We start from the raw sequence: 26,585 nt of genomic DNA, 5'->3' as shown, positions 1-26,585 counted from the left end.
TGTTAGAGGAAAGGCTTTCAGTTTTTTTCCCCATTTAGTATGGGAGTCTATTATATTTGACTTTTATTATGTTGAAGTATGTTTTCTATACCCAGTTTTTTGAGGGCTTTTATCATGAAAGGATGTTGGATTTTATCAAATGCTTTTTCAGCATCAGTTGAAATGATTATATGCTTTTTGTCCTTCATTCTGTTGATATGATGTATATATTAGGGTTCTTTAGAGGGACAGGACTAATAGAATAGATGTATATATGAAAGGGTTTGCTTTTTTGTTTGTTTGTTTGTTTGTTTCTTTGTTTTGAGACAGTCTCGCTCTGTCACCAGGCTAGGGTGCAATGACACGATCTCGGCTCACTGCAACCTCTGCCTCCCAGGTTCAAGCAATTCTCCTGCTTCAGCCTCCCGAGTAGCTGGGAGTACAGGTGCGTGCCACCAAACCCGGCTGGCTAATTTTTGTATTTTTAGTAGAGACTGGGTTTCACCATGCTGGCCAGGCTGGTCTTGAACTCCTGACCTCATGAGGCTGCCCACCTTGGCCTCCCAAAATACTGGGATTATAGGCGTGAAACACTGCGCCCAGCTGAAAGGGAGTTTATCAAGGAGTATTGACTCACACAATCACAAGGTGAAGTCCCACAATAGGCTGTCTGCAAGCTGAGGAGCAAGGAAGCCAGTCCCAGTCCCAAAACCTCAAAAGTAGGGAAGCCGGCAGTACAGCCTTCAGTCTGTGGCTGAAGACCCAAGAGTCCCTGGCAAACCACTGGTCCAAGAATCCAAAAGCTGAAGAACTTGGAGTCCAATGTTTGAGGGCAGGAAGCATCTAGCACAGGAGTAAGATAAAGGCCTGAAGACTCATCCAGTCTAGTCCTTCCACATTCCTCTGCCTCCTTTTATCCTAGCCATGCCGGCAGCTGATTAGATGCTACCTACCCAGATTGAGGGTAGGTCTGCCTCTCCCATTCCACTGACTCAAATGTTCATCTCCTTTGGCATCACCCTCACAGACACATGCAGGAACAATACTTGCATCCTTCAATCCAATGAAGTTGACACTCAGTGATAACCATCACAGTGTATTACATTGATTTGTGTATGTTGAACTATTCTTGCATCCCTGGGATAAATCTTACTTGATCATGATGATCTTTTTAATGTGTTGTTGAATTTGGTTTGCAAGTATTTTGTTGAGGAAAGAATTATTCCTGTAAGAGAAGCTTTGCAATTCCAGTATGTTACCCAAATAGTTGCTTATTTTTCTAAACATATAGGCTGAACATTATTCCTTTTGTATAGACTGTTACCATATTGCAACTCTGAAAGAAATAATGAATATAAGTACAGTAGTGATTCTCAGTAGCTGTTAATCCCGATAATTAGATAAAAGACAGACAAGGAGCATTATGGTGGATGGAATCAGACTGATATAATCTGAGCCCTAAGATGGGTCTTAATATCTTAAAAAGAGACACAATCATTGGGAGGCTGAGGTGGGTGGATCACCTGAGGTCCGGAGTTTGAGACCAGACTGACCAACATGGAGAAATCCTGTCTCTATTAAAAACACAAAATCAGCTGGGCGTGGTGGCGCATGCCTGTAATCGGAGGCTGAGGCAGGAGAATGGCTTGAACCCAGCAAGTGGAGGTTGCTGTGAGCCGAGATCGCACCATTGCACTCCATCCTGAGCAACAAGAGTGAAACTCCATGTCAAAAAAAAAAAAAAAGAGAGAGACACAACCAGATCCTATTTGCATCCTGATGGGATGTAATAGAAAATAGACAATACTGCCTATGAATATTCTTGCAAAAAAAAAACCCTGAAATCTAGCCAGGCATTTACCATTTACCTCTGACTAGTTTATAGGATATTTGTGTGATAAAGAAACATGTTAAAGGACACCTTGGAGATGGAGTCAACAAAACCTAGAATGTATGAAATGTAACAAAACAGATGACCCACTTTCATCAACAAATACATGGCAAGGAGAAAAAGAAGGAGAAACTGTTAAAGATTAAAAGAAACATTAATCAAATATAATGTATAGATTATGGATGCTGATTTTTGAAAGCTCACTGTAAAAGAACTTTGACTATTTGATATTAGAAGGAATGATTGTTAAATTTTAAAATATTGTGACTAATTTTTAAGTCCTTATATTTTAGAGATACATACTAAAGTATTTACAGATGAAATGATGTAATTTCTGAGATTTGCTTCAAAATAAACCAGCCGGGGAATGGAGGGAGGAATATAGATGATGTTCCATTAGTTGGTAGATGTCAAAATGGGCAATAGTGATGGGATTCATTGTTATTTCTCCTTTTGGATATGTTTGAAATAATAAAAGTTTTTTAAACCAAAATACACCAACAACAATAAAAAGACATTATACTAACAGAACAAAGTATTTCTGATCTTAAAAATTACAGAGAAACTCAGAGGCCACACTGGGATAATCGGTACCTGTTTGTTTTGGGAGTTCTCATATACCTCTGCCAGTATTACTTCAGATATTAAGAACAATAATTTTGTTATATATTTTCCTCAGAGTTCCACAGACATGTGGAGTTTGATTTCCTTATTAAGGGCCAATTTCTGCGAATGCCCTTGATCAAACACATGGAACTGGAGAACATCTCATCAGTAAGTTCAAATACTTGCCTTCTGTATTTCACTTAAGGCATTATTGGCTTAAACTCCTTTTAAAATCACACTGAATCTATCTTTAGTAGCAACGATTCTTTTTAATATATTGAATATATATAGTGTGTTATATATTGTGTGTATATTCTGTGTATATACTGAATATATATCGTATGTGTATATATATGTATATTCCTGTATGTTCTGTTTTGAAGCCCTCTTTTTTTGTGAGAGTGTTTTATTCAAGAAATAAATGAACACATTCTTCATATATGTGGAAGAACTGGCAAGAAAGGGAATAGCAAATATGTGTATACAAATACTGGTGCACAGAATAACTGGGCACATATAAAAACTGTGGATTAAGTTATTATTTTTCCCTTCCTCTTATTTTCAGAGTTTCCTTATATTGCTTTTATGATTAAAAATATAACTTATAGTTGTTGTTTGTTTTGTGATTTTTAAAAATTGTGGTAAAATATACATAACATAAAATTTAGAGTTTTAACCATTCTCAAGTATACAATTCAGTGGCATTAAGTACATTTACAATATTGTGCAACCATCACCATTTTCCAGAATTATTTCCTTATCCTGAACAGAAGACCTGTACCCATTAAACAATATGCTTTTATTCTTAATTTTAATGTTTTCTTATATCTTCTTTTTTTTTTTTTTTTTCTGAGACAGAGTCTCCATCTGTTGCCCAGGCTAGAGTGCAGTGGCACAGTCTTGGCTCACTAAAACCTCTGCCTCCTGGGTGCAAGTGATTCTTGCGCCTCAGCCTCCCAAGTAGCGGAATTACAGGCATCCACCACCACGCCTGGCTAATTTTTGTATTTTCAGTAGAGACGGTGTTTCACCATGTTGGCCAGGCACGTCTTGAACTCCTGACTTCAGGTGATCCGCCCGCCTCAGCCTCCCAAAGTAGTGGGATTATGGATGTGAGCCACTGCACCTGGCCTAAGGCTTTCTTATATTCCTTTCCCCCCTATTTTCAGCATAAGTTTCACAAGGCCATTAATATTTCTTCCTTTTAAATTTTTTATTAGGAGACAGGTCTTGCTTTGTTGCCTGGGCTGGACTTGAACTCCTAGGCTCAAGCAGTCCTCCTGCACCAGATTTCCTAATGTTAATAGGTAGGACTACAGGTGTGAGCCACCATGCCAAGCTATTAATTCCTAATAATCACTCTTAGCTTACTGTTAGGTCAAATAAAGTTCTTGACTTTTTAAATGGCTCCAAATTTGCTGACTTATGAAGGGGACTAATATGAAGGCTATGAAGGAGATATATTAAATTGGGGTTCTTTATCTTCATAATGTAGTATTTTCAAACTGTACCATCTGACTTGTTACTGGTTTCTCTTGTGACTAGGAAGAAGTTGTGGAAATAGAATACGTGGAGAAGTATACTGCACCCCAGCCGGAGCAATGCATGTTCCATGATGACTGGATCAGTTCAATTAAAGGGGCAGAGGAATGGTATTGCCAGATTAATGCTCTTCTCTTTTTTCATTTACCTCCTTCAGTCTTTTTAAATCCATATATAAATATTTTTCTGTGATTTACTGTTATTTGTAAATTAATTTTGTGATCTCTGTATCAGTGGCCATGCCAAACAGAAAGATCTTTGCACTCAGTGTCTTCAAGAAGAAACAGGTGGTCGGGTGTGGTGGCTCACACCTGTAATCCCAACACTTTGGGAGGTCGAGGCGGGTGGATTACAAAGTCGGGAGATTGAGACCATCCTGGCTAGCATGGCGAAACCCTGTCTCTACTAAAAAAAATACAAAAAATTAGCCGGGCGTGGTGGCAAGTGCCTGTAGTCCAGCTACTCGGAAGGCTGAAGCAGGAGAATGGCGTGAACCTGGGGAGTGGAGCTTGCAGTGAGCCGAGATGGCCCCACTGTACTCCAGCCTGGGCGACAGAACGAGACTGCGTCTCAAAAAAAAAAAAAAAAAGAAAAAGAAGAAACAGGTATTTATTAATGGATACTCTTCTGTTCTGGTCAAGATGTAATAGTAACAATTACTGTTGTCTTTTTTTTTTTTTTTTTTTTTTAAACAGGGTCTCCTTCTGTTGCCCAGGCTGGTTTCAAACTCCTGGGCTCAAGCAATCCAACTGCCTCAGCCTCCTGAATAGATGGGATTTCTCTACACCCATCTATGTTTGTCTTCTGAATAAGTCATGTATCTTAGAGCATTTAATTTATTTGGTTCGATTATGTTGCTTTTAAGACCAAGGATATAGTTTGTTTCATAGAGGAAAAAAGTAACCTGTACAGCCATAGATCTCCTGGCCTAATACCATAAAGATGCATGGCATGCTCTTTTAGGGCTAGAAAGAACAGACTGTACTCAAGAAAGAAGGTACAGATATCTCAGGGCAAATCCTCACTGGCCTTGCATTTAGGAAAACACCTCAAGAGTAGATTGTAGTAGGAGCTTACTTCTTTCAAAGAACATCTCCCTAGAGTTATTACATAAAGTTATGTTTCTACTAGTTTTAGTTTAAATGGTTTTCACTGGTTGAGTACAAAGTACTTCAGGTTGACAGCCAGGGCGTGGCTCACGCCTGTAATCACAGCACTTTGGGAGCCTAAGGCAGGTGGACCACTTGAGATCGGAAGTTTGAGACCAGCCTGGCCAACATATTGAAACCTACTAAAAATATAAAAAATTAGTCGCGTATGGTGGTCCATGCCCGGAGTCCCAGTTATTCAGGAGGCTGAGGCAGGAGAATCACTTGAACCCAGGAGGCAGAGGTTGCAGTGAGCTGAGATCGCGCCACTGCCCTGCAGCCTGAGTAACAGAGCAAGACTCTGTCTCAAAAAAAAAAAAAAAAGAGCACTACAGGTTGGGTATTCCTTATCTGGAAATGTTTGGTACCAGAAGTGTTTTGGATTTAGGATTTTTTTTGGGGGGGGGTGGGTTTTGCAGTATTAACATATACATAGTGAAATATCTTAGGGATGTGATCCAAGTCTAAACATGAAATTCATTTATGTTTCATATATAGCTTATACATCTAGCCTGAAAGTAATTTTATATTATGTATATATAATATATGTGCATATTTTATATATATTATATATATATGTGTGTGTATTTTTTTTTGAAACGGAGTCTCGCTCTGTCGCCCAGGCTGGAGTGCAGTGGCGCGATCTCAGATCACTGCAAGCTCTGTCTTCCGGGTTCAGGCCATTCTCCCGCCTCAGCCTCCCGAGTAGCTGGGACTCTAGGCACCCGCCACCACGCCTGGCTAATTTTGTTTTTGTATATTTAGTAGAGACAGGGTTTCACCATGTTAGCCAGGATGGTCTCGATCTCCTGACCTCGTGAATCGTCCGCCTCAGCCTCCTAAAGTACTGGGATTACAGGCGTGAGCCATCACGCCCAGCCAATTTTATACAATGTTTTTAATAATTTTGTGCCTGAATCAAAATTTTGACTGCGTTTTGACTACAGCCTGTCATTATGAAGTCAGGTGTGAAAGTTTCTACTTGTGGTGTCATGTTGGTGCTCAAAAAGTTTTGGATTTTGGAGAATTTTGGACTTATTTTCAGATTAGGGATGCTCAACCTGTGTTAGCATCAAGTCAACAAGTAATTTGCGTAGCTTTTGTGAGAGTTGTATTGTTTACAACAATATAAAAATGAAATCAGCCAGGCGCAGTGGTTCACGCTTGTAATCCTAGCACTTTCAGAGGCCGAGGCGGGTGGATCACAAAGTCAGGAGTTTGAGACCAGCTTGGCCAACACAGTGAAACCCCATCTCTACTAAAAATACAAAAATAATTAGCTGGGCTTGGTGGTGGGTGCCTGTAATCCCAGCTATTCAGGAGGCTGAGGCAGTAGAATCTCTTGAACCTGGGAGGCAGAGGTGGCAGTGAGCCAAAATTGTGCCACTGCATTCCAGCCTGGGTGACAGAGCTAGATTCCATCTCAAAAAAAAAAAAAAAAAAAAAAAGGAAATCTAGGATTTGCCAAGTATTATTATTATTTTTATTTATTTATTTATTTTGGGACAGAGTCTCGCTCTGTTGCCCAGGCTGAAGTGCAGTGGTGCAGTCTCGGCTCACTGCAAGCTCCACCTCCCAGGTTCACGCCATTCTCCTGCCTCAGCCTCCCGAGTAGCTGGGATTACAGGCACCCGCCACCTCGCCCGGCTAGATTTTTGTATTTTTAGTAGAGACAGGGTTTTCACTGTGTTAGCCAGGATGGTCTCGATCTCCTGACTTCATGATCCACCCGCCTCGGCCTCCCAAAGTGCTGGGATTACAGGAGTGAGCTACCGCGCCCGGTCATGCCAGGTATTATTTTTAGGAGGTTGAGAAACATCAAGTGATCTGATCTAGTGTGTTTTGAAATCTCAATCTTCATATCAAAGAAGCGTTTAAAAGTATACTCCTCAAAGTTACTTTGTCATTGCCACAGAAACAAAATTCATTTTCAGGGTTTGAAAAATCTGCTTTTTCTGTTTCATAAGATATTTTTTCTCTTCATAGGATCTTGACTGGTTCTTATGATAAGACTTCTCGGATCTGGTTGGAAGGAAAGTCAATAATGACAATTGTGGGACATACAGATGTTGTAAAAGATGTGGCCTGGGTGAAAAAAGGTTAGGACATTTTCCTTACACTTTGAGGAATCCTAGATAGGGATTTGGAAATAAGCCATTTTTGGTGCTGGGGAAGAATGGGGAGTGGGTAGGAAGCATCTCATACCTCAGTTATTATGAGGTCTTTCAAAAAATATAGTGTTCAAGAAGAAAAAGATTATATAAAAAGTTCATAAATTGTTAGAAGTGAATATTTATTAAAATTGCATCAGATAATATACATTTTCAAGTTAATATTGAGTGTATTACATTCATCTATTTTCTTCTTGTTTGTTTGTTTTGAGATGGAGTCTTGCTCTGTCACTCAGGCTAGCGTGCAGTGGCATGATCTCGGCTCACTGCAACCTCCGCCTCCCAGGTTCAAGTGATTCTCCTGCCTCAACCTCCCAAGTAGCTGGGACTACAGGCGCCTACCACCACGCCCGGCTAATTTTTGTATTTTTAATACAGATGGGGTTTCACCATGTTGGCCAGGCTGGTCTCAAACTCCTGACCTCGTGATCCACCCGCCTCGGCTTCCCAAAGTGCTGGGATTACAGGCTTGAGCCACCGCTCCTGGCCTGTTTGTTTTTTGAGGCAGAGTCTCTGTCGCCCAGACTAGAGTGCAGTGGCTCAATCTCAACTCACTGCAACTTCCACCTCCCAGGTTCAAGCAGTTCTCCTGCCTCAGCCTCCTGAGTGGCTGGGATTACAGGCGCCTGCCCCCACACCCACCTAATTTTTGTATTTTTACTAGAGACAGGGTTTTGCCATGTTGGCCAGGCTGATCTCAAACCCCTGACCTCAAGTGATCCGCCTGTCTTGGCCTCCCAAAGTGCCAGTATTAGAGGCGTGAGCCACCGCACCCAGCCATCATCTTCTATTTTTAAAGAATCTTTTCTTTATACCACATCAGCCTTTTAAAACCTGGCCACATGAGTTATCTTGTTAACATCTTTTTCAACAACAAAAAAATTTACTTCTTCGGTTTCAGAACATGATGTATTCTAAATGGTGTACTGATTTGTTTCTTATTCTTGTGTTCTCCTTTCTTCAGATAGTTTGTCCTGCTTATTATTGAGTGCCTCTATGGATCAGACTATTCTCTTATGGGAGTGGAATGTAGAGAGAAACAAAGTGAAAGCCCTACACTGCTGTAGAGGTCATGCTGGAAGTGTAGATTCTATAGCTGTTGATGGCTCAGGAACTAAAGTAAGTAGCTGGAATGTAATTAGTACTGTGTTAAATTAGTATTGGAGCTTGTTCCTAAATATTTTTTTCTACATATATTCATTGTGTTGGCCTAGTTTCCTAACAATCGGTGACAAAAGATAGGATTTCAAAGCAAGAGTAAATACTTATACAATAGGAGATAATCACTTGTTCAGTTTGAATATCCCTAGTTTAGAACCTTATATAAACTTCAGAAATTTTAGGAAATGAGGTATGGGCCGGGCATGGTGGCTCATGCCTGTCATCCCAGCACTTTGGGAGGCTGAGGCGGACAGATCACCTGATGTCACCTGAGGTCAGGATGGTTCCAGACCAGCCTGACCCACATGGAGAAACCCTGTCTCTACTAAAAAAAAAAATAAAAAATAAGCCAGGCATAGTGGCACATGCGTGTAATCCCAGCTACTCGGGAGGCTGAGGTAGGAAAATCACTTGAACCTGGGAGGCCAGGTTGCAGTGAGCCGAGATTGCGCCATTGCACTCCATCCTGGGCAACAAGAGTGAAACTCAGTCTCAAAAAAAAAAAAAGAAAAGAAAAGAAATGAAGTAAACAAGCCATTCATTTATATAACTTTCTTACCTCATAGTAATTGATATATTTCCGTCTATATCAGCTATTCTTAAGTGCTGTCATCAACTGAAAATGCCTCGTTGATCATCTGAGCGTTAGCATACACTAAAGTTAGTGCTAATAGAGTTTTACTATAGTACCAATCTACTCTTTATCATGATAAAATAAAAGTTAGTTAAAAGGTAACAAAACTGAGGGCAATACCATCTTGATTTATTAATATGAAGGGTTATAAATCCACTTACAATTTGAAAGTTTCCTAAGCCACATTGAAGTTTTCTGGACTTAAGAGTGTTTCTTTGACAGTTAGGATAACAGGATGCTTGTATTCAAAGGTGAAGATTTTTTATTTTTCATATTGAGCCAAAAAGGTTTATATGTTGTTGAGTCCAAACTTTAGTGAATTAACTGTACCCCTTCTTTTTGGTTAAGGAGAGATAGAAACTCAGCTTGAACTTATTTAACCTTAAAAGTAAATGGACTGTGAGATCCCAGGAAAGATTGAACAACCACATCACAAGAAGGGTAATGGTGCATTTGGGCCTCAGGAACCAGTGGAATAGAGGCTTGAATGTGGTCCGCACACCCTCTCGCTCTCTTGTCCCTCAAGTTGACTTTATTCTCTCTCACTTCAGATTGGCTTTCTTCAAAAGACATGGCAATAAGCCTGACCTTCAAGATTTCCCAGATTTTATGTCCTGTCCTATCTGCCCTTGGAAAAGACTAATTTCAACTCTGGAACATAAGTTCTTTGAAAAGGTCCTGAATGAGGAAGAGACCTACTGGTATAGGCAAATAATATGAATCATATTACATATGTCTTTTCCCTTCATATACATCTGTTTAGTTTTGCAGTGGCTCCTGGGATAAAATGCTAAAGATCTGGTCTACAGGTAAATTAAATATTTATTTTACCTTGACTTATTAATGTTGTTTCAAAAATTTAAGTTCAGAGGCCATGTGGTGGCTCACGCCTGTAATCTCAGCACTTTGGGAAGCCAGGGTAGAAGGATCACCTGAGGCCACAAGTTCAAGAGCAGCCTAGGCCGCGTAGTGAGACCCTGTCTCTACTAAAAGTAGAAAATTAAAAGTAGCCATGTGTGGTGGTATGCACCTGTAGTCCTAGCTCCTTGGGAGGCTGAGGTAAGGGGATTGTTTGAGCCTAGGAGTTTAAGGTTTCAGTGAGCTATGATATCATGACACTGCACTTCAGCCAGTGTGATGGAGTGAGAACCTGTCTCAAAAAAAAAAATCAGTTTAGCGAAAGGGGACTTTTTAACCCATATTTTGCCATAAAAATAGACCAGTATGTCAACAAGTTCTATATTTGCATTTCAAGATTTTTTTTCCTACTCTACCACCCCCTTACTTACTGGATAGTGTCACTGAATTGCAAGTATCAAAAACATGTTTGGTGCAATAGGACATAAATACCTTGATTCTCAAAGTTCTCTTATTCGGGAAACTTGGAAGTGAATAAAAATACTTTCTGAGTCATTTTGACTTAAGTCATTTAAGAATGACTTTTGAGACATTTTACTGTTAATTTCTTAGGTAAGCTGGTTTACTTTAAAAAATTTTTAAATGCAGTTTTTCCAATATTACTATTTTTACTCTAAAAACATAGATTAAAAGGAACAAATTGAGGGAGGAGGAGGAAGGACTCTTAGAGGAAGATGCTTTCATAGTAGTAAGAGGACACTGATGAGAAGAAAAGAAGAAAAAACACACACCCATAGATACTTACATTTTAAGACCTAGTAGCTAGAACTATTTATTGCATGGGTAAACAGATCAGAATACCTCTGTTACTTTTTAGGTAATTGCTTTGTTACACAGTATAATACCCCAAATGCATTTCACAAAGACTTGGGAAGGATCAAGAAACGCTTACCCAGTTTTGAATAATTATGTGTAAGATGGTGGGAAATATATAATCCATTTTAGTAGATTTTACAAAAATGGTGAAAGCAAATAATTTGGTGGCAAAAAGTGGTTTAATTTAGAAAATTCTTTAGTAGAATTTTTTTATTTTTTGATAGGGCTGAGTAAATGAGATTGTATATGAGTAGCTATTAACTTTAAGGGGTTTATAATCTATTTAGAGAAATATTAATATTCCTAAAAGCCACAAAACATTTTAATGTTTTACATATTTTATGTTACATATTTAATGTAACAATATGTATGTTACTGTAACGTAATGTAACATACATTACATATTTAATGTTGCATATTTTATGTAGTTTTCAATCTGGGTTTGCTGCCTAACCATGTGATGTATAGCAAAGATTTTAAAAACTCAAAAAAAACAAACACTTTTGGTAGAAAAATGAAATTAAGAGAATAAACATGGCTGAAATGTATGTGCATTTTTCATGTATTTTTCCTTCCCTCCTTCGTAATGTAAATGTAATGTGTTCATAACTCTCCTACGACTAACAGCAATTTTTCATAGCTATGATAAAATGATAAATATTTGTAATGATGACCTTAAAGATAGCAAGATTTTAAACTACTTAGATTTTAGTTTTCTAATGTAGTTTATTTTTTATTTTTTTATTTTTAAAGATTGTTAATCTAGGTAGTATTTTATATATAACTTTCTATTAACCAAAATGATGAGGAATAATCATTCCTTAACTAGTTGTGATAACATGGAAAAACTGTATTTGGAAATGTAAAGAATTCTTTCAGATAGTTCACGATTAATACTGTTTTTAAAATGTCAAATCTGATTCTCTGTCACACAGTCCCTACAGATGAAGAAGATGAAATGGAGGAGTCCAAAAATCGACCAAGAAAGAAACAGAAAACAGAACAGTTGGGACTAACAAGGGTCAGTATTTGTGAGAACTGACTGTACTTGCCTTTGGCCTGTGTTGACAAATATATGGTAATTTAGGATGATCTTTCATGTTTATGTTTCCTTCTGTCTTACCTTGCTTCTTTAACCATGATTATCCTTTTTTTCAGTAGACTTGTAAATTTTTATTATAAGCAAAGTATTGTTGCTACATTTATTTGTATCTTTGAATGTAGTGGCATTGAGCCAGGCTTATGGTTGCTAGGTTGATGAGTTAGTTATTATGTTTGATCTCATGCCGCATTCTGAACCTTTTAATTATTAAAGCTTACACTAAAGTGAAGCATCTAATTACCTGACTGTTGGATAATATTATCTGTTTCATGCACTGAGTAAGTAGTTTTTATAAGTGATCCTAGTTATATCTTCTAAATCACTAGAAACCAAGGGTTTAATTTGGGATTTGCTTCTGTCATTTAGCTGTTAGATTCCATTAAGTCAAACTCGGAAAGTTTTTCCAGATTTTTTCTTACTTTTAAAAATACTTAATTGATAAAGATTGAATATATTCAAGGTGTACTACATGATTAGATATACATAAACATTGTGTGATGATTACCACAATCAAATTAATTGACACATCCATCACCATCCATGCTGTACATTGGATCCTGAGAGCTTGTTCATCTTATAACCAAAAATTTGTGCTCTTGGACCAACATTTCCCCATTCCTCATACTCCAGCTCTTGGCAACCACTGTTCTACTCTGTGCTTCCATGTGTTTGGCTTTTCATGCAGTTTACTATTTATCCTGTTACGAAGATATTTGTTATAATATGACCTGACTGTATTTATATACTTTTTGTGAAGGGTGATACTGAGTCAGGTTTAGAAAAACATTTTTAATTCATTTTCTAATAGCTATAATGAATGTGCAGTAAATAAAGCACACATTTGCACATTAATTCTTATAGTCACCAATAAAATACCTTGTAAAAATTGTTGAAAATGAAGGATAAAGTGGCATCATAAATTATTCATCAAATAGAATGTAATAGTAGCGCTTGGCCGGGCGTGGTGGCTCACCCCTGTAATCCCAGCACTTTGGGAGGCCGAGGCAGGCGGATCACAAGGTCAGGAGTTTGAGACCAGCCTGGCCAATATGGTGAAACCCCCGTCTCTACTACAAATACAAAAATTAGCCGGGCGTGGTGGCGGGTGCCTGTAGTCCCAGCTACTTAGGAGGCTGAGGCAGGAGAATTGCCTGAACCAGGGAGGCAGAGGTTGCAGTGAGCCAAGATCGTGCCACTGCACTCCAGCCTGGGCGACAGAGCGAGACTGTGTCTCAAAAAAAAAAAAAAAAGAAAGAAAAAAGTAGCGCTTACTGGTTCCAGCTGAAAGTAATGATTTATAATTTCTTAATACATTTAAACACAGACTGATGAATTGCAAGAGGAAAGATCTGGCACTTACTCAGCTTCTTTACTCTGATAGGCTAAATTAAAGCTAGAAATGGAGGCCGAGTATGGTAGCTCACGCCTATAATCCCAGCACTTTGGGAGGTCATGGTGGGCAGATTGCTTGAGCTCAGGAGTTTTAAGACCAGCCTGGGCAACATGGTGATACCCTGTATCTACAAAAAAATTTTTTTAAAGTTAGCTGGATGTGGTCGTTTGCACCTGTGGTCCAGCTACACCCAGCCCAGGAGGCAGAGGTTGCAGTGAGCCAAGATTGTGCCACTGGATTCCAGCCTGAGCAACAGAGCGAGACCCTGTCTCAGAAAATAAAATAAAAAGTAAACCTAGAAATGCCTTACCAATTGGATATTGTGCCAGTGTTAGTTTATATTCATGTATATCCCTGATCAAACTTCTAAAGAACATATCTGAGTAGGAAAAGATTTCCTGAGTTATAAAAGCTTTTTTACTGAGAAGGTAGCTCTTTTTTTTTTTCTTTCTCTCTTTTTTTTTTTTTTTAACAAAGTCTTCTCAGTTGCCCAGGCTGCAGTGCAGTGGCACAGTCATAGCTCACTGTAACCTCAAACTCCTGGCCTCAGGTGATTCTCCCACCTCCACCTCCCAAAGTTCTGAGATTATAGATTTGAGCCACCATGCTCTGCCATTTTTTTCTCTTTTTAAAGTTTGGCATGCAGCTTAAATGTTGCTCAATGAATTCTTATAAATATGTATACTCAAGTAATTAGTACCCAAATAAAAATAGAGATTTACCAATACCCTAGATGTCTCCCTCTAGCCTGCCTCTCAGCCAGTACCTCACTAAAGTTAATCAGTTCTGACTTACGCCATCTGAGATTAGTTTTGCCTATTTTTAAAATTTCATATGATATCTGTAAGATAGATCTTTTCATTAATACATAGCATTCCATTGCAGCATCAATATGCCACAGTTTATCCATTATTGAGATAAGGTCTCACTCTATCACCCAGGCTGGAGTACAGTGGCCTGATCATGGCTCACTGCAGCCTCAACCTCCCCAGACTGAGGTGATCCTCCCACCCCAGCCTCCTGAGTAGCTAGGACTATAGGCGCAGGCCACCATGCCCAGCTAATTTTCCTTTTCTTTTTTTCTTTTTTTGTAGATACTGGGTTTTGTCATGTTGCCCAGGTTGGTCTTGAACTCCTGGGCTTAAGTGATCTGCTTGCCTCAGCCTCCCAAAGCTTCCCAAAGTGCTGGGATTACAGACTTGAGCCAACACACCCAGCTATTTATTATTCTTTTGATGGACCTTTTTTTTCCCCCCTTTTGAGAGGAGTGGTACAGTGGCATAATCATGGCTCACTGTAGCCTCAACCTCCAGGGCTCACATAATCCTCACACCTCAGCCTCTTGAGTAGCCGGAACTACAGGCACGTGCCACCATGCCCTGGCTAATTTTTTTTTTTTTTTAAGATATGGGGTCTTGCTATATTGCCCAGGCTGGTCTTGAAATCCTGGCCTCAAGCAGTCCTCCCACCTCGGCCTTCCAAATTGCTGGGATTACGGGCATGAACCACCATGCCTAGCTGTTACTCCACATCTTTACCAGCACTTGATATGGTCAGTTATTAAAGTCATGATTAACTCTTATTAAGCCCTGGATCTTTGATACTCAATTATGAAATGTTCATATTTTTAGCTAATTTTTAAGTTATTATTCATTTTTTTATAGAGATAGTGTCTTGCTTTGTTGCCCAAGCTGTCTTAAACTACTGGGCTCAAGCAGTCCTCCCACGTCATAGCCCATTTTTTAAAAGTGTCGGCTCTCTTTTACTTATTTATTTTTTTTTTTTTACTTACTGATTTGTAAGAGTTCTTTATGTATTCTGGATTCAAGTTTTTTGCTAAATATATGTATTTCAGTATTTTCTCCCATTCTGCTTTGCTGATACCATTTATTTCTAGGTGCATACTTTTGTAAGCTTGCTCCCATAGTTCATTTTGTTTGAAAGAAATAATAGTATATTGAGTTTCTCATTTAGCTTTTTTCCCCCTTTCGCTGGCTTTTCCTGAGAAATCATTTAGCTTTTTATAGGGTTTAAATTTATACATTCATAAATCATTAATTTAAGTCATGCCAGAAAACCTTGAAGTGCCAATTACAATGAAAATGTTGCTGTGTTAGAAATAATAGAAAAATTTGGGGCCCAAGGTGGTGGCTTACACTTGTACTTTGAAGCCAACACTGGAGGATCACTTGAGTTCAAGACCATCCTGGGCAACATAGCAAGACCCCATCTCTAAAAATTTAAAAATTAGCCAGGCATGGTGGTGTGCATCTATATTCCCAGCTACTTGAGAGGTTGAAGTGGGAGGATCACTGGAGCCCAGGAAGTCAAGGCTGCTGTGAGTTATGATTGCACCACTGCACTCCAGTTTGGGTGACAGAGTGAGACCTTGCTTGTCTCAAAAAAAGCAAAGAAAAATTTGGATTTTAGCAAAATAATAGAAAACAGAGATAAGACATATCAAAAATAGGTGTCTTCTCTTTGCATTTCTTTCTACTGCCTGAAATGAGTTAATGTGAATAATGCTGCCAGTTCATTCACCTGTCATTTGCTTCATATATTAACATACAATAAAGTTTTTTCCTCCATAATTCTCAAAATTGCTTTTTTTCCCTCCAGTACTACTATTCCACTTAGTTTGTAGTGACAATGCCAACATTGACTTTTCTACTTTTAAAGAAAAGTTTTATTAGAGGAAAATTCACTTTTTGGTGTATAACTCTTTAGTTTTGATGAATATATAGAATCATGTAACTGCTACACAACCAAGATATAGAATAGTCCATCGGCTGGGCATGGTGGCTCACGCCTGTAATCCCAGCACTTTGGGAGGCCGAGACGGGCGGATCACAAGGTCAGGAGATCGAGACCATCCTGGCTAACATGGTGAAACCCCGTCTCTACTAAAAAGTACAAAAAAACTAACTGGGCGATGTGGCGGGCGCCTATAGTCCCAGCTACTTGGGAGGCTGAGGCAGGAGAATGGCGTAAACCCAGGAGGCGGAGCTTGCAGTGAGCGGAGATCGCGCCACTGCGCTTCAGCCTGGGCGGCAGAGTGAGACTCCGTCTCAAAAAAAAAAAGAATAGTCCATCATCCCTGAAAACTCATATTGCCCCTTCTTGTCAACTCTCTTCCCGCCTCTATCCTCTGAAAACCACTGCTCTGCTCTCTGTCCCTATAATTTTTCCAGAATCATATAAGTGCAATCACACAGTTTAGTGTATAGAGTCTTTTGTATCGGGCCCTTTTCACTTAGCATAAAGCATTTGACGTTTTTTGAAGTTATCGGGGGTATCGATGCTGAGTAGTATTCTGTTGTATGGATATGCCACAGTTGGTTTAATCATTCACCAACTGAAGGATACTTGATTGTTTCCAGTTTGGCAGTTATAAGTAAAACTATCAACATTTGTATTTAGGTTTTTGTGTGAACCTGTTTTCATTTCTCTTGGGTAAATAAATGCCTAGGAATGGTATAGCTTATTCATATGATCAGCTTGCCTATTGTTTTTACCATGTCATTTTCTATTCTAGAGCTTTCTGATTACCTCTGTGTCACCTTTTCATTTTGTTTTACATCACATCAGAGATTGTTCTGTTTCTCACTCCTCTATCAGGTTCCTTTACTTCTTTCAGGAAAATTTTAAAGCTGGAAGAGAGACCTCAGGGATCATTTGGTCTAGGAGTTGGCAAATTACAGCCCAGCAGCCAATTTGGCTGTCACCTATTTTTGTATTGCAGAGAGCTAAGGATGGTTGTTACAAGTATAAAGTGTTGTAAAAACAACCCCTTATTAAAACAACTGTGGTCCAAGTGCAGTGGCTCACACCTGTAATCCCAACACTCTGGGAGGCTGAGGCCAGCAGATCACCTGTGGTCAGCAGTTCAAGACCATCCTGGGCAACAGAGCAAGACCCCATCTCTAAAAATTTAAAAATTAGCCAGGCATGGTGGTGTGCATCTATATTCCCAGCTACTTGAGAGGTTGAAGTGGGAGGATCACTGGAGCCCAGGAAGTCAAGGCTGCTGTGAGTTATGATTGCACCACTGCACTCCAGTTTGGGTGACAGAGTGAGACCTTGCTTGTCTCAAAAAAAGCAAAGAAAAATTTGGATTTTAGCAAAATAATAGTCTCTACTAAAAATGCGAAAAGTTAGCCAGGTGTGGTGGCACACACCTATAATCCCAGCTACTTGGGAAGCTGAGGCAGGAGAATCACTTGAACCTAGTAGGTGGAGGTTGCAGTGAGCCAAGCTCATGCATTGCACTCTAGCCTGGGCGACAAGCAAAACTCCGTCTCAGGAAAAAAAAAAAAAAAAAAAAAAAACTATGGTATTATTCATACAACAGAATACTACTCAGCAAAGAAAAATATACATCAGAAACTGTATATGGTCTCCAAAGGCTGAAATATTTACTTGCTGGTTCTTTACTGAAAAAGTTTGCTTTCTGATCCAGTTATAACTCCTTAATATTACAGATGAGGCAATATTTAAGGAAGTTAAATGTAGCAAAGTTATATAAAAGTAGATTGACTATCCCCGATTCCAGAATTCTTTTCCTCTCTTTTTTTTTTTTTTGAGATGGAGTTTCGCTCTTGTTGCCCAGGGTGGAGTGTAATGGTGCAGTCTCGGCTCACTGCAACCTTTGCCTCCCAGGTTTAAGCGATTCTCCTGCCTCGGCCTCCTGAGTAGCTGGGATGACAGGCATGCACCACCACGCCCGGCTAATTTTGTAGTTTTAGTAGAGATGGCGTTTCTCCATATTGGTCAGGCTGGTCTTGAACTCCTGACCTCAGGTGATCCGCCTGCCTCGGCCTCCCAAAGTGCTGGGATTACAGGCGTGAACCACCATGCCCGGCTAGGTTTTTTTTTTTTTTTTTTTTTTTTTTTTGTGACAGACTCTCACTCTGTTGCCCAGGGTAGAGTGCAGTGGCACAATCTCAGCTAACGGCAACCTCCGCCTCCCAGGCTCAAGCAGTACTCCCACGTAAGCCTCTCGGATAGCTGAGGCTACAGGCGTGTGCCACCATGGCCAACTCATTTCTATATTTTTTTGTAGAGACAGGGTTTCAACATGTTGCCCAGGCTGGTCTTGAACTCCTGAGCTTAAGTGATCCACCCACCTCGACCTCCCAAAGTGGTGGGATTACAGATTTTAGCCACCGTGTGTGGCCTCCTCTCTTTTTTTTTGAGAGACAAGATCTCTCTTGTTCACACAAAAACCTAAATTACCATTATAAAGCGTTGTAAAAACAACCCCTTATTAAAACAACTGTGGGCCGAGTGCAGTGACCCACTGCAGGAGTGGGCCTGGCTGGAGTACGGTGGTGTGATCATAGCTCACTGTAGCCTCAAACTCCTGGGCTCAAGCGATCCTTCTACTTCAGCCTCCCAAGTAGCTATGACTATAGTCATGTGTCATTAAGCCCAGCTAATTTTATATTTTTAGTAGAGATGGAGTCCCACTATGTTGCCCAGGCTGTTCTCAAACTCCTGGGCTCCAGTGATCCTCCTCCTTCAGCCTCCCAAAGCGTTGAGACTACAGGTATGAGCCTCTGTGCCTGGCCCTTCCCACTCTCTTTTATATACTCCTTATATTTAAGGTAGGTACTCTACCTAGTTACCTAGTTTGGGGCTTTTAGTTTAGAAAGACATTAGAGATTGTGGAGTATTAATAAGTGAACTGTGTACATTAATTTACCTGGAGGAGTTATGTAGAAATTGGCAGCATATTTTGAGTGACGGTGCTGAAACCTATATCTGTCTGATCACAGAGCTTTTTGTGTTAACTGTGAAGCAGTTTCACTAATAACCAGTTCTAAGGGAGGATTCCCACTGAGTGGAGGATAGTAAAGGTCATCATATGCCAGCCACCAGGAATAGAAGTGTGAATACTTTGACCCACCGCATCCTGGGCTGCAGTTTTACCAGTTGCCTGAATCTGGTGAGGAAGAGGACACACGCAACATGTTACATGAAATAGGTTTATTACTTACAGATAGGCAGCAAGGGACAACACAAGCCGAGGATCCACTGTGAGCCAGTCCCCCAAGGCTCAAGAAAGCTGCCCGGGGCAAATGGAGTGTTAACTGCATGTGTGTCACTTGCAGCACAGCTGAGAGATCCCAAAAAGCAGCCTGCCCTGGTTTTTGTATCCTGGGGTCACTTGACTCTCTGGGCAAAGTTTGAAGGACATCCTGTTTCTAGGAGCTGGAATAGAGCCCCCAGGCTATGCTGGCCAGTTGCTCCCTATCTCAGGATGTTGTTATATTCCCGGAATATTCTATAGTTATTATGAGAACTATAGGCAAGAAGAAAAGGGGGAGAAACTGTATCCATCAGTCCAAGGCCATTCGGAAACCATCCAGCACTAACCTTTAATATAACATTTGTCAGCTGGGAGAGTTAAGTTTGTGTTAATGCTGATCAAAATGAAAAGTAGAACAGATGAAGAGCAACAGAATACAGTGGAAAGACTACAGACGAGTAATATTTGGGTTCAGACTCAAGTCTGCCACTTATAAGCTCTATGACCTTGGGCAAGTTATCTTTATCAGCCTCAGTGTCTTGTATAAAATAAAAAACAAATATCCATTCCATTGTAAAGAAAGAAGAAATAAGTCAGGGTATGAAAGATGGGCAGTTTGTCTCTGTCATATGGGCTTTGTAAGTAATAAGTACTATTATTGTTTCAATTACTCTGTAATGAAAACACTTTCCCCTTTTGGGGGTCTTCCTTTCTAGACTCCCATAGTGACCCTCTCTGGCCACATGGAAGCAGTTTCCTCAGTTTTGTGGTCAGATGCTGAAGAAATCTGCAGTGCTTCTTGGGACCATACAATTAGAGTGTGGGATGTTGAGTCTGGCAGTCTTAAGTCAACTTTGGTAAGACAAATTTAGTGTTCTTTTAAGTGCTAAACTTCTAGAGCTGGTTTTTAGTCTACCATGGTTAATGTTCTTTCCTTTTCTTTTTCAGACAGGAAATAAAGTGTTTAATTGTATTTCCTATTCTCCACTTTGTAAACGTTTGGCATCTGGAAGCACAGATAGGCATATCAGACTGTGGGATCCCCGAACTAAAGGTGAGTCATGTAAACCACTGGGAGAAAATATGCGTGAATTATATCTATTTCTCATCTCACTGGAGATGTACAAAAAAAGAAATTTATGGCCAGGCATGGTGGCTCCTGTAATCCCAGCACTTGGGAGGCCAAGGTGGGCAGATCACGAGGTCAGGAGTTGGAGATTTAGCCTGGCCAACATAGAGAAACCCTGCCTTTACTAAAAATGCAAAAATCAGCTGGGTGTGGTGGCATGTGCCTGTAATCCTAGCTACTCGGGAGGCTGAGGCAGGAGAATCGCTTGAATACCAGAGGCGGAGGTTGCAGTGAGCCAAGATCGTGCCACTGCACTCCAGCCTGGTGACAGAGCAAGAGTCCATCTCAAAAAAAAAAATTTCTACAATTATTTTTTGGGTTTATTCTACCTAATTCTGTTTTGTAAATTTCAACACTTGTCTTTTTTGCTTTGTTCAGATGGTTCTTTGGTGTCGTTGTCCCTAACCTCACATACCGGTTGGGTGACATCAGTAAAATGGTCTCCTACCCATGAACAGCAGCTGATTTCAGGATCTTTAGATAACATCGTTAAGCTGTGGGATACAAGAAGGTACATTCTGTTTATGATCTACAAAAGAGACATATCAATTACCTGTTACAGAAAGGGAATGAAGACTGAAATTCTTATCTAAAACCAGAAGAGTAAAAAAAGCCTCATGGTTATACAACCTCAGGTGACAAATACTGATATGCAAAAGAAAAGCCAGGATCAAAAAAATTTTTGGCCAGGCATGGTGGCTCACACCTGTAATCCCAGCACTTTGGGAGGCTGAGGCAGCCAGATCACCTGAGGCCAGGAGTTCAGGACCATCCTGTCTCTACTAAAAATACAAAAATTAGCTGGGCATGGTGGTGCACGCCTGTAATCCCAACTACACAGAAGGCTGAGGCAGGAGTATCGCTCGAACCCGGGAGGCGGAGGTTACAGTGAGCCGAGATTGCGTCACTGAACTCTAGCCTGGGCAACAGACCGGGACTTCATCTCAAAAAGAAAAAGAAATTCTTGTTAATATGTTGTTTTTGCATATAGATAGCTAGACAAATAGTATATAAGGCCATAGTTTAGGGGTTAAAAAAAAAGCCAAGGAAGTGTGAAAATGGGCTTAATTGTAAATAAATTCTTACAATGAAATAACATGTTTTTCCTGAATATTTTGTTATAATAAGTATCTGTGGTCTACCAATGATACAGGAAAAAGAGGAGAGGTGATCAAATAAACAGAATTTTAAGATTAAGTGGTTATTGGGGCAACGTTGGTAAACCCTGTAAAGTTTTCAGATAAGTATAAGTGATTATTCAAATGTTTGTTTTAACACTGAAGGCATATAACATGTTAATATTTTCATCTTTTAGTTGTAAGGCTCCTCTCTATGATCTGGCTGCTCATGAAGACAAAGTTCTGAGTGTAGACTGGACAGACACAGGGGTAAGAATTTATTCGTTATTTGATGAAGAGGAAAGTATATTAGAATAAATCTGGTGTTTGTATTTATAAAATTTATTAGTTTCAATATATTTGATATTTATAATTCTGTATTATTTCCCTTAATGTTGTTTATAAAATCTCACCTCTTATTCAAAGAAGAAACAAATTTGTCCTTTAATAGGCCAGGCATAGTGGCTTATGCCTGTAATCCCAACACTTTGGGAGGAAAGGTGGGAGGATTCTTTGAGCCCAGGCATTCAAAACCAGCCTAGGCAACATAGTGAGATGCTGTCTCTACAAAAAATTTAAAAATTAGCTATCCATGGTGATGTGACCTATAGTCCAGCTACTTGAGCCTGAAGCAGGAGGATCACTTGTGCCTGGGAGGTCAAGAGTGCAGTGAACTATGATCGTGCCACTGCACCTTAGCCTGGGTGAGAGAGTGATACCCTGTCTCAATAATAATACTAGGAATAGTAAATTTGAAATTTTGGAGCATTTTTTTCCTTTTGAGTATAGTGGGGTTTTTGTTGTTGTTGTTTTAAGAAACAAGGTCCTCTGTTGCCCAGGCTGGAATGTTAGTGGTGCAATCATGACTCACTGCAGCCTCGAACTCCTGGGCTCAAGCAATCCTCCCGCCCCCATTTGTATCTTCTTATTTATTTATTTATTTTTAGAGATTAAGGCTTGAACTCCTGGGCTTAGGTAATCCTCTTGCCCTAGCCTTCTGCGTAGCTGGGACTACAGGCAGGTGCCACCACATCTGGCAAATTTTTAAATTTTTTGTAGAGACGTGGTCTCCCGGCTAGTCTTGAACTTCTGGCCTCAAGCAGTTCTCCCACCTCAGCCTCTCAGAGTGTTAGAATTACAGGCGTGAGCCACTGTGCCTAGTCCCCATGAGTATCTTCATGAAACATTTTACATCTAAAAACTCACTATTTAAGACTAATTGGATGAAAGTGTTTACCGGTTGGAAAAATCTTACATAAGTCTGCATTATAAAATGTGTTTAAAGAATTACAATTTAATTACTTTTATGTATATACATGTGCTTTTACTGCCTAAGAATTCTTTCCAAATATAAGTCCTAGGGCTACTTGAATAATTTGTAATATGCAATTAATGTGCTGTCCTTTAAAAACTTTTAATTTAATAGGTAAAACTATATCCCTTTCAAACTTATTATATATCTTGGCAGATGCTTTATAGAAAGTGCAACAGCATATTGTGTCTCAACCAAATTTAAATGATAGCTTTTAATGTTTTAATATACAGTATTGTAGTATAGTAGTGAAACAATGTTGGTCCCTTTACTAACTCTCAATGCAAGTTAACTGCTCACCCATAATTCCTTTTGTAATGAAAATCATTAGTATTTAATTAGGTTTAGCTATGATATGAAATAATTATATTTACTTATGTTTTCTTATCTTTTTCTCTCCTTTTACACAGCTACTTCTGAGTGGAGGAGCAGACAATAAATTGTATTCCTACAGATACTCACCTACCACTTCCCATGTGGGGGCATGAAAGTGAACAATAATTTGACTCTAGAGATTATTTCTGTAAATGAAATTGGTAGAGAATCATGAAATTACATAGATGCAGATGCAGAAAGCAGCCTTTTGAAGTTTATATAATGTTTTCACCCTTCATAACAGCTAGCGTATCACTTTTTCTTATTTTGCATTTATAATAAGATAGGTTGTGTTTATAAAATATAAACTGGCATGCATTCTCTATACAAACTGGAAATTAAACTGAGTTTTACATTTCTCTTTAAAGGTATTGATTTGAATTCAGATTTGCTTTTTTATTTTTTTATTTTTTTGAGATGGAGTCTTGTTCTGTCGCCCAGGCTGGAGTGCAGTGGCATAATCTGAACTCACTGTAACCTCTGCTTCCTAGGTTCAATCGATTCTCCTGTCTTAACCCTCCCGAGTAGCTGGGATTACAGGCATACATCAGCATGCCCTGCTAATTTTTGTATTTTTAGTAGAGACAGGGTTTTGCCATATTGGCCAGGCTGGTCTTGAACTCCTGACCTCAGGTGATCTGCCCACCTCAGCCTCCCAGAATGCTGGTATTAGAGGCATGAGCCACCGCGCCTGGCTGAATTAAGATTTGTTTTTGAAATGCTATAAAAGGTTATATTGGAAATCCAGTAATTAATTGTTCAGATTTTTATTTCTATTAAAGACAGATTTTTTTAAGTTACCGATTTTTAAAAAGCGTTCAAAAAGATTAATGAAAATTGTAATAGAGAAAAAGTTAGAAACACAGTTTCCTTTTGGCAAAATAAATGTTCGAAAATTAGGCTGTGAGGGTATTTAAAACATTTAAAAAAAATGTAGGCTGGGCACGGTGGCTCCCACCTGTGATCCCAACACACTGGGAGGCTGAGGCGGGTGGATCACCTGAGGTCAGGAGTTTGAGACCATCCTGGCCAACATGTCAAAACCCTGTCTCTGCTAAAACTACAAAAATTAGCTGGGCATGGTGGCGACCGCCTGTAATCCCAGCTACTTGAGAGGCCAAGGCAGGAGAATTGCTTGAACCTGGGAGGTGGAGATTGTAGTGAGCTGAGATCACACCACTGCACTCTATCCTGGGCGACAGAGCGAGACACTGTCTCAACAACAACAACAACAACAACAACAAAATGTCGATTTGGCAGGGCACGGTGGCTCATGCCTGTAATCCCAGCACTTTGGGTGGCCAAGGCAGGCGGCTCACCTGAGGTCAGCCTGACCAACATGGTGAAACCTTGTCTCTACTAAAAATAAATAAATAAATAAATAAATAAATAAATAAATAAATAATTAGCTGGGTGTGGTGGCACACTCCTGTTGTCCCAACTACTTGGGTGGCTGAGGCAGGAGAATTGCTTGAACCTGGGAGCTGGAGGTTGCAGTGAGCCAAGATCACACCACTATACTCCAGCCTGGGCAGCAGAACCAGATGCCATCTCAAAAAAAAAATTAAAAAGTGATTGCCAATTTTTGAAGAATTCATCAAGATATTTTAAGGGAGGTACTTTATATTAAATATATGTCAGATCCTTTAGAAATTGCATACAGTTGACTGGGCGCGGTGGCTCACGCCTGTAATGCCAGCACTTTGGGAGGCCAAGGCAGGCGGATTGCCTGAGCTCAGGAGTTTGAGACCAGCCTGGGCAACACAGTGAAACCTCATCTCTAATAAAATTTAAAAAGTTAGCTGGCCGTGGCAGCATGTGCCTGTAGTCCCAGCTACTCGAAAGCTGAGGCAGGCGAATTGCTTGAACCCGAGAGGCGGAGGTTGCAGTGAGCCAAGATTGTGCCACTGCATTCCAGCCTGGGCGACAGAGCAAGACTCTGTCTCAAAAAAAAAAAATGTGCATTGCATACAGTTTTCACTGTAACCTCCTAATCTTTCCTCATGTGTAGATAAGAATAAATTCTTTAGACAGAACTTTTAATCGGTATTAGATAAACATTCTACAAATTTTATGATACCATTAGCATTTATCTTTATGCATGTGTTATATAAAAATATTTAAAGTAAATGTATTTTTAAACTGTTATCTCCATCATTAATGGATTGATATTCCTTAAGGAGGGCATTCACAACCTTTATTAATATTTGGAAAATATGTTTGGTCTCATTATTAGATGGTATTACATCTCAGATGATGTTCCTGTTGCAGAAGTCTGTGAAACAGTATCTATACTTGGCTGCAGTTGAGAGCTACACAGTGTGTTGAACCAGTTAGGAGTTTAATTCTCTGTAGAAAACCAGAGGCAGTCCAGGGCTGGTGTAGTTTTTGTTCCACATTGCTTAGGATCCTAGGCTCCCTCCGCCCCTGGGATATGGTCCTCATTTTCACATAGATCAAGAGCCAGAGCTCCAGTTATCATTTCTTAAAGTATATTTTAATGCCAAAAAAGTGAATAAAGGTGGCTAGAAAATTCATGCACAGAATCCTTGTTTTTCTCATTTTGTGCTGATTGGTATAAATTTTATTGTATTTGTAGTCTCTGGAAATCTAACTTTGAGAGGACAAAGATGAATTCTTAGTCCTGTTTTGGATGGTCTTCGAATGATTCTTAAGGGCAGTTATTTATCATGTCTTTCTTAACTCACCCAACGTGGGCTGACCAAATGTAGGCTGTATAAACTAGGTGGCTAAAGGTAAAGAAGCCTATCAGATGCAGTAGACAGAAAAAAATGGCATCCAGAACTGGTCCTCACCTATTCCCAATCCTGGTTCCACAGCAAAATACATTCATAGTTCAGGCATTCTTCCTTGGGATAGATATAATGTAAGCAACCAAGTCTCTTGGACAAGGATTGTCTCTGATCAGTCCCTGCCAAACTCCTTTCCTTTGTTAACTCAAGTGGTTAGATCTTACTCCCTGAACAGAAGGAATATGAGAGGTCAAAACATGCCTGTTCAGTCCTTTTATATTGCTCTATAGCCTTTCCCTCAAAAGCCAAGAGACCTTTCAATGGTCCCCTTTCCTCTACCAGAACACCAGAGATGCCTGCTTTACATGGACTTACATGCTCCCAAGAATCACTTGGATAAATGAGTGGTGCTACTTTCCCATGGTTGGGGAAAAGCTAGGAACCTGACAATGCAATGCTCAGAACCTGCTGACCAGTACTAGTTATGCTGTCTTGCCATAGTAGTG

The 26,585-nt window shown here is 39.7% G+C and overlaps 1 protein-coding gene across 1 annotated transcript in view; it reads left to right on the top strand.

Moving 5' to 3' along the window:
* WDR12 (WD repeat domain 12) overlaps positions 1-23,697 on the top strand; it is a 33,040-nt gene extending 9,343 nt beyond the window's left edge. Inside the window, exons 3-13 of the mRNA XM_010386890.2 lie at positions 2,550-2,644; positions 4,022-4,128; positions 7,153-7,265; positions 8,302-8,456; positions 9,896-9,941; positions 11,802-11,887; positions 20,109-20,249; positions 20,341-20,446; positions 20,900-21,032; positions 21,837-21,909; positions 23,362-23,697. Of these exons, the coding sequence (XP_010385192.1) occupies positions 2,550-2,644; positions 4,022-4,128; positions 7,153-7,265; positions 8,302-8,456; positions 9,896-9,941; positions 11,802-11,887; positions 20,109-20,249; positions 20,341-20,446; positions 20,900-21,032; positions 21,837-21,909; positions 23,362-23,439 (1,133 nt within the window). The 3' untranslated portion in view covers positions 23,440-23,697. The remainder of the gene's footprint in view (positions 1-2,549; positions 2,645-4,021; positions 4,129-7,152; positions 7,266-8,301; positions 8,457-9,895; positions 9,942-11,801; positions 11,888-20,108; positions 20,250-20,340; positions 20,447-20,899; positions 21,033-21,836; positions 21,910-23,361) is intronic.
* Positions 23,698-26,585: the final 2,888 nt, after the last annotated feature.

The sequence above is a fragment of the Rhinopithecus roxellana genome, chromosome 14 (assembly GCF_007565055.1).
Source record: "Rhinopithecus roxellana isolate Shanxi Qingling chromosome 14, ASM756505v1, whole genome shotgun sequence".
Classification (NCBI taxonomy): domain Eukaryota; kingdom Metazoa; phylum Chordata; class Mammalia; order Primates; family Cercopithecidae; genus Rhinopithecus; species Rhinopithecus roxellana.
Note: the sequence above shows the minus strand (reverse complement) of the source record. Positions and strands in the feature narration are given on the sequence as shown.